At 47.7% G+C, this 7,337-nt stretch overlaps 1 protein-coding gene across 1 annotated transcript; it reads right to left on the reverse strand.

Moving 5' to 3' along the window:
• Positions 1–1,661: 1,661 nt before the first annotated feature.
• PRDX3 (peroxiredoxin 3) lies at positions 1,662–7,065 on the reverse strand. The gene is made up of 7 exons (XM_075155170.1): positions 6,989–7,065; positions 6,835–6,913; positions 6,455–6,596; positions 5,538–5,673; positions 3,648–3,751; positions 2,367–2,532; positions 1,662–1,867 (listed from the first exon to the last, which is right to left on the reverse strand). Exons 1-7 carry the CDS (start codon positions 7,022–7,024, stop codon positions 1,814–1,816), a joined length of 717 nt encoding a protein of 238 aa, XP_075011271.1. The 5' UTR covers positions 7,025–7,065; the 3' UTR covers positions 1,662–1,813.
• Positions 7,066–7,337: the final 272 nt, after the last annotated feature.

The raw sequence follows: 7,337 nt of genomic DNA on the forward strand, positions 1-7,337 counted from the left end.
GCACGCTCCGCCCGGGCACGGTGCCGCCGCGCCGGGATCCCACCCGCCCGGCCGGGCCTGCCGCGGGGTAGGCTTGACGCCTGGGCCGCCTTCCCGCCCTGAGGCGCGGGCTGGGCCCTGAGGCGTCGCGGCCCTGCCGCGGAGGAGGGAAGGCGGCCGGCGGGAGGCAGCTGTCAGCTGGGCCCGGGGCGGGGAGGCAGCGGGGGTCCGCGGCCTTCAGCGCGGGAGCACCCTCAGGGCAGGCCCCGGGGCGGGGGGGAGCGGATCGTGGTTAGGAAAGGTCCGATCGCCTTTCCCTTCCAGCAGTTTCCCCCTGCGCGACCCGGGAAGGCAGGGCCAAGGAGCAGTACTGCAGAGACCCCCTGCGTCCTCCAGATTGACTTAAATCGGCTAAGGCAAGAGAAGGATACAGCCAGGTAGAGGATCAGTGCAGCTGCCCTGCGGCTTCTCAGGCACAAACAGCTGCCGCCGGCACCGCCAGCGCGCCGTTCTGCATCACTGAGCTGCGCAGGGTTTAGCTTCACATATTGTAGGCCCAGGAGATGACATTTATTGGAAAAATTGCACGGATTTGCACAAAACAGAACTAAAACACTGGGACTGAAGTGATTTGCGAGCACTGAAACCTGGAGCATCACCGGGCGCTGCGCAACGTCGGGCTCGTTTTTTCCTCCTTTCACCTACGTTGCAGCATCGATACCCGTTATAAAGCTAACTTGGGACACAACAGCCGCTTCGCCAAGGTGGTTCCCTCCTGCTTCTGTTTATCTTTATGCTCAAAAGGGCAGGAGATGAAAAACACCACCCCATTCAGTATTGTATCGATTCATCCAGCCCTTCAGCAGCACACCCGCTACCTACTGCCGATGGCCGACTCACCACGGTACGCACGCCGGGGCAGGGCCAGCTGTTAACTGCTTGCTGTGAACAAAGGTATAGAAAATAGTTTCTAAGGCAATGTAACTTATCCAACTTCTTCAAAATAGAGAAATGGGAATCTTTGGGGAAAAAGTGAAAGAAAAGCAAAGCAACACCACCTGCTGCTAGTCAATGTTAAGATTTATTGTTATAGCTAGAGATATGCTACATTGTTTCCAAGCAGTACAGCAGAGATTCAAGCAAATAAGCAGTGCTTTAAACGATGGAAGACTTGTCATTAAGCTCCAGTAAATACACTATTGGGGTTCAAGTTTTTACCACCCCCCAAGCAGAATGAAAGTTCTTCATGCTTGTTAATGCTCCTCTGTAGCTGCACTGCATCTTCAACTATATGCAGGATTAAAATGGCACATTTACATTCATTTCAAGTTATAGTGCATTTAAACACAAAAATGGGGATTTTTTTTGTTACATTCATCTCTTCCTTTGCAAAATTCATAAAAATAAACCATGTATCAAAATTCTATTTTCTGTATTGTCCCCATTGTTTCAACCTCTTGATACAGAATTTAATTTTTCATGTGAGAAAAGAAAACGTGGGACACATCCTGCGCCAAAACTAGTTAAGGAAAGAGGAAAAACGCAGTGGAATACAACTGTATTTTGTGGACTTCTCATATTCAGGAAGATGACTAGCGATCACAGAAATTCATGAAAGAAGTTGCAAAAAAAGGGGGGGAAGCCTTAGTTTTTATCCTTCTTTTTAAAACAAGACAAGGGAGTCAGTAAATATTTCAGCATTTAATTTTTTTTTAAACATCAGAAAATGACAACTTTGATTTTTGTTTTTTTTTGTTTTTTTTTATAATCACAGCTGTTTTCCTAATGTCTTCAGTGTATGGTACTAAGAGTTTTGTCCACATATTTTGAGTGTTTATGTATGCACTTTCTCAAAATATTCTTTAGAAGCTTCCGGGCTTGGTTTGATCTGTCAAGAAAAGAAAATTTAGTTATTATATGCTGTAATTAAGACACAAAAATTACAGATTTGACATTTTATCCAAGAAAATCCATGCATACTTTATAAAAACAATAGGTTATTTCTGCACTCGGTTAAAAGATGAAAGCCTAAATGATGTACAAGCTCCTACCTGCAAATTTTAACACATTTTTCCTGCTAAATATCAAGCAGGGCATTAAATAAGTAAAAAATCTGAAGACAACAGGTGGAGAATGCAAATCAAATTTCGAGCTTTAAATACAATTTGTGTCTTCTAAAAGAAAACCAGTGACTTTCTTCACAGAAATCACACATATTTAATATCATACAAATAGACTGAATTGGTCCAACCGATAAAAGCCTCAGATTTAGAAAACGGGCACAGATTCAGTCAAGCACCTCACGTTAAAGTGGTTCTCAGCCCTTCAGACGTGCAAAAATATGCCAGCGTCTATATTTAGAAAAGTGATATTTAGCAGATGCTTACTGTAGGGGAGTCTGGAGTCCAGTTTGCTGGGCAAACCTCTCCATGTGTTTCCACGTACTGGAATGCTTTCACCAAGCGGAGGGTCTCTTCCACGCTACGACCGACGGGGAGATCATTGATACTTAGATGCTTGATGATCCCGTTTGGATCAATGATGAAGAGTCCTCTGTAATTGAGCAAGAATTCAGGGAATGCAAATCACGTTCCAAGACCAAACACAAGAAACTGGACCAAAACCAAACACGAGCAAGGCAGTTACTCTTAGATGCACATATCAGAGTTAAGAGTAGCAATACAGCATTTGATATATTGTTTGTTAGTGCAGTGATCAAAAGCCAAGAACCAGTCAACTGCTATGGTATTGTGAAATTACCGAGTATATGCATAAAGACTATTAAATCGAGACAGATGTGTAACAAAGGTAGAACTTCTAATTCCACCTATATTCAAAGTTAATAGTTGGCATTCTTCTCATGTCTTTCTGATATGAAAATCCGAAGGTATTGAGTGAAGAGTTGCTTACACATTAAGCTAATAAATGAAATCCTGTTGCATATAAACATTTGTGAAAACCAAAGTCCCAGTCTGACCATATCAATTAACTTAATTTGTCAACAAACAAATGTCAGAAGTTCCTGATCCAAAGAGATCAGGAACCGAAGGTCTCCAGAAGACTCCTACCCAATCCGATGGATCTCAAGGACCACTATTTGCTTTTAATAAGTATTCCCATGGTAGAGAACAAAATGTCAAATTTTTTACTCTAGATAATTATAAGATTGACTGTAGTGGCCTCTAGGACTACCGCTTTAGAAACTTCTCACACAGAAGTTAAGGCAGTCTCTTCTCCCTTCAGAAGAAAGAAAACAAACAAACCAACCAACCAACCCACCCACCCCCAAAAAAACCCCACCACCACCACCAAAAAAAAAAAGGGACAGACCTAAATTGTGAAAAAATGTAAAATATTGTACAATGCTCTTCTATCCTACTCTTGTCTTCCTTAGCGACATGGTGTTCTCCCACTCACTCAGAAGAGAATAGCTGGCTTTCCCCTGCATGCATTCTCAGAGAGACCTGGAACCATTCTCAACTTAATGGCCATAATGACCATGTGCCCTTTTCCTAGGGTGGGATCCAGCAGAAATTCTGCAGAAAAAGTAACATCTTACAGTCTTCATCTGATCCTTGTGCAGTTTCTCCTGCAGGAGGAGACAGTATGGCTCACATCATTTTAGGTTGGGTTGTGTCACAACTGAGTTACTGGCAATCATGCATTACCTTAGTGCTATGCCAGGTCCTTCTAGCAGCACACCATAATCACGGGAGATTTGTTTTGTGAGGTCCGACAGAACTGGAATATTCATTTTGCCTAAACCGCCGCTCTAGAAAAAAGGGTGAGATTCCGTTTTGTTACAAAATGCTTTTTAACATTATCCTTCTTGAGTTGCTGGATTCAGTGCTCTTGAGGGTATACTAACAACAAAACACATTTGTGCCACTTGCTCCATGAAAGGAATCACAGGAGGGTAGGGGATCCTTGTTTGCTTGCTTTTGGTTGGCTTGTTTTGTTTGTGTTTTTAAAGCAGTCAGGAACATTTCGTTTCTTTGCAACATGAAAACTTCTTTTGTACTGAGCATGTTAGAATTGCTTATTTTGGTGGTAAAAGGCTACCTCTGACAACAGTCATAAATTTGCAGAAATATTTCCCTTGTACCCTATTCGGGAGCTTTGAATACAAAAATTTCTACTGCATATTTAAGTGTTCAAAATTAAACAAGATGAACATGGTGGCGAGGGAAAGGAAAACAAACCTGCATACTATGAACAGACAAAACTCAAGGCTTCTAACAGCCACCCTAAGTATGTCAGAGTTCTGCTGCTCGCTCTATTTAGTGCGCCTTTTTTTTTCCCCCTCTCCCCCAAATCAATTTAAATACTATTTGGAGAGTCAACCAAGATTTCTTTCAGTTTTGCAACATACTGGAACGGCAAGAGAGATAAGCTCTCTATCCTTGAAACGAGCCCGGAGTTTGTTAGCTTTTCTATTCCTGGCATTATCAGTGAATCATTGTGTAATCTCAGTCACTCAGACCCTGCAGCAGAGTTCTCATATGCAGAGCTCTGAACGCAGATGTCGGAGAAACCAAGGCCTTAGCTTCTCCGGGTGTCAGTTTCCCGTCTGCGCCACCACGGAATTCTTTCCACCCTTTGCAGGGCGTTTTGCTCCACGTGCACCGAGCCGTGCCTGACTGGCATACGCTGAACAGCTTTCGCATAAAGCGATGAAGTCAGTCCACAATCACATTTTAGAGCTTTGAACAAAGCATACAGAAAATTAAATACTCTCAGTAGGTTCAGCCAAGCCGTATTAAATCTAGCAAACTCTCCTCCCGCCCTGTACGTTACAACGGCAAAGCTAGGCACCGGGAGGCAGCCCAGTCTGCCAGCACTACTGCAGACTGCTGTCCGCACAACCACATGGGTAACGACTGATGGCACAGCAGCTTCTGCGCCTTCCTGCGACACGTCTCGTTCTCTACAACTAACCAAACCAGTGAGGTGCTTTATGTGATCAAAAGCGGGCATTTTTATATGTATCTGAAAAAGGCTCCTCTCCAGTAAAAGGCCGTCTTTAGCACTTTCTTTCCCTGAAGAAAGCTGAAAACCTCTGTTTGCGTTGCAGAAGTGGAACTATTTAAGCAAGTGAGAGTTAATAATACAAGTGCTCCAATAAACTTGTCATTCTTCTGCTTCCATTCTGAAGCCACCACTGTTAGGTATTGGTTAACAGTAATGGCTAAACAGCTGCTGTTCATTTTCTGTGAGGGTGCACACAAACCATCAGCTGTAACAAGCAGCTTAGGACAGTGATGTGTATAACGAGCATTTGTCTTTCAGATAAACATATAAGGATATCATGTAACCTACAAGACTATTAAGAGAGCAAAACAAAGATAAAAAAATGATTAAGGAAAAGAGCCAGAAAACAAAGATTGAGGTCAGAATTATGTCATCAAATGTAGACGTTAATCACCTCACATATCACTTTAGGCAGTCTATTGAAATCTATGTTTGCACAATTGTTTATTCAACTCTTCTTCTCAGGAGCTCTTGTGAAAAGAAAACAAACCAACAGAGAAAGTCCCAAACAGCTGCTCAATTCATACCTTTCGTGGCGTATTTATCCAGGCCAGATGACAAAAATGAGAATCCACAGAAACTGCCACCACGTCACAGTTCACATCATGAAATTCATTTGCTTTGTTGCTGAAAGCCACAATTTCTGTGGGGCAGACAAAGGTGCTGGGTGGGAAGAGAGAACAGGCTGTAATGATTCTGCAATCTTTTTAGAGAGTTTTTTAGAAAAGACTCATGTCTGTTTCTAGGCACTAATGCAGCCACGTGTTTTCTTTAGCCTGATAATTTTGACCATGTTTCCTCCTTAAGATTAGGTTCAGTCAGCCTCAAAGCAACAGCCATAGCCACCTAGCTGGCACACCAGTTCTCAACTCTCAGTTCTAGACAGATTTTTTGCAGATGGAAAAACTGTCTCTGCTAGACACTCTCTAGACAGAGAGTTTTTGGAAACTATAGCAGAAAGGACTGCAGATTAAATCCTCCCCCATGTGCCCCAACTACACCAGGATGCTCTTGGTGATTCAAGTCTTCTGGACAGGCTCAACCCTGTCTGTTCACCTTGTGCTCTGGAGCTGGCTAGCTGCCGTTCTGCTGGCCTTGCTGCTTAAAAGACAGAGTCTCCAACGCACCCCCAAACTGCAAAGCAATGCCCTCACCCCTGGGATCTGCTGTAAGAGGAACCACACTTGCAAGGCCACATCTACTTCCTGAAGCAGTCCCAGCAGCTAGAAGATGCTCTCCAGCCACCAGATCCATTGCTTTAGCACACAATGGCCATTTGCCCCCAAGTCTTATCGCTCACGCTCTAGAAACAGACACATCTGCCTTGCAAGACTAGCCCGGATAAGGTAAAACCAGCCGCTTTAGACAGCAATGATCTGCAGCTCTTCTGATGACCTTCGGCAAGGCAGGAGGCCCATCGGAACGGGGAGAAACGCGCACTCACAAGTCCAGGGGGTAGAAGAAGAGCACCAGGTATTTCCCCTTGAAATCATCCAGGCTCAGCTCCTTGAACTCTCCGTTAACAACAGCCGTTCCTTTAAAAAACGGGGCGTGTTGTGTAACCGCCGGAGCAAACCGCCAGGAGCCTGTGAGGGAGAAAACAGAGCTGCGGGCTGTGCCACCGCGGGCCGGGCCGCCGCCAGCCGCCCCGCCGAGCCCCGGGGCCAGGCCGGGCCGCGCCGCCGCCGCCGCCGCCTCCGCCTCCTCCTCCTCCTCCCGGGCGCAGCCGCAAGGGCGGCCGGCAGGCCGCAGGAGACGTTCCCGCCGCCTTGCCCGGGGTGGGGTGGGGGGCGTGTGTGTCCCCGCCGCGCTCCCCGCACTTACCGAGGCTGAGCTGGCGGCGGGCGCAGGGCAGGGGCCGCGCCGTCAGGCTCCTCCCGGCGGCGGCGGCAGCAGCGGGCACCTGCGGGGGGACAGGGAGGGTCAGAGCCGCCGGGGGTTGGGGCGCGGGGGCGGCCGCGGTGGGTCACTCACTCACCGCGGTCCGCAGGAGCCTTCCCAGCGCGGCGGCCATGTTGAGCGCAGCGGCGGCGGGCGGAGCCGGACCCTGCGGGCGCTTGAAGGGACGGGGCGGGGAGAGGCGGCTCCGGGCCCGCGGCACCGCCCGCCCCCGCCGGGCGCGCTGCCACCGGGCGGCCGTGCCCCCCGCCCCGGACCGCGGCTTAGTGGCTGGGAACGGGGCGATGCGGGGCGCCTTCCCTGGGCTGAACCTGTCGGCGCTGCGGTCGTGGGCCCCCGTCCTCGCAGGCCGTGCGGCGGCCGAGCTGAGGCTGGGGGGGTGTTCGCTGTGGGCTTCCCGCTGGCGGGGCTGCCTGTGGGAGCTGGTT

This window comes from Calonectris borealis, chromosome 7 (genome assembly GCF_964195595.1).
Source record: "Calonectris borealis chromosome 7, bCalBor7.hap1.2, whole genome shotgun sequence".
In the NCBI taxonomy this organism is placed as follows: Eukaryota; Metazoa; Chordata; class Aves; order Procellariiformes; family Procellariidae; genus Calonectris; species Calonectris borealis.

Coding starts and splice junctions, on each gene's coding strand:
- PRDX3 (XM_075155170.1), bottom strand. CDS start 7,024: ATGGCCGCCGCGCTGGGAAGGCTCCTGCGGACCGCG. Junction 3,752..5,537: donor GGATAAATACGCCACGAAAG/GTATGAATTGAG, acceptor CCTTTTTTCTAG/AGCGGCGGTTTAGGCAAAAT. Junction 2,533..3,647: donor GGACCTGGCATAGCACTAAG/GTAATGCATGAT, acceptor GCTCAATTACAG/AGGACTCTTCATCATTGATC.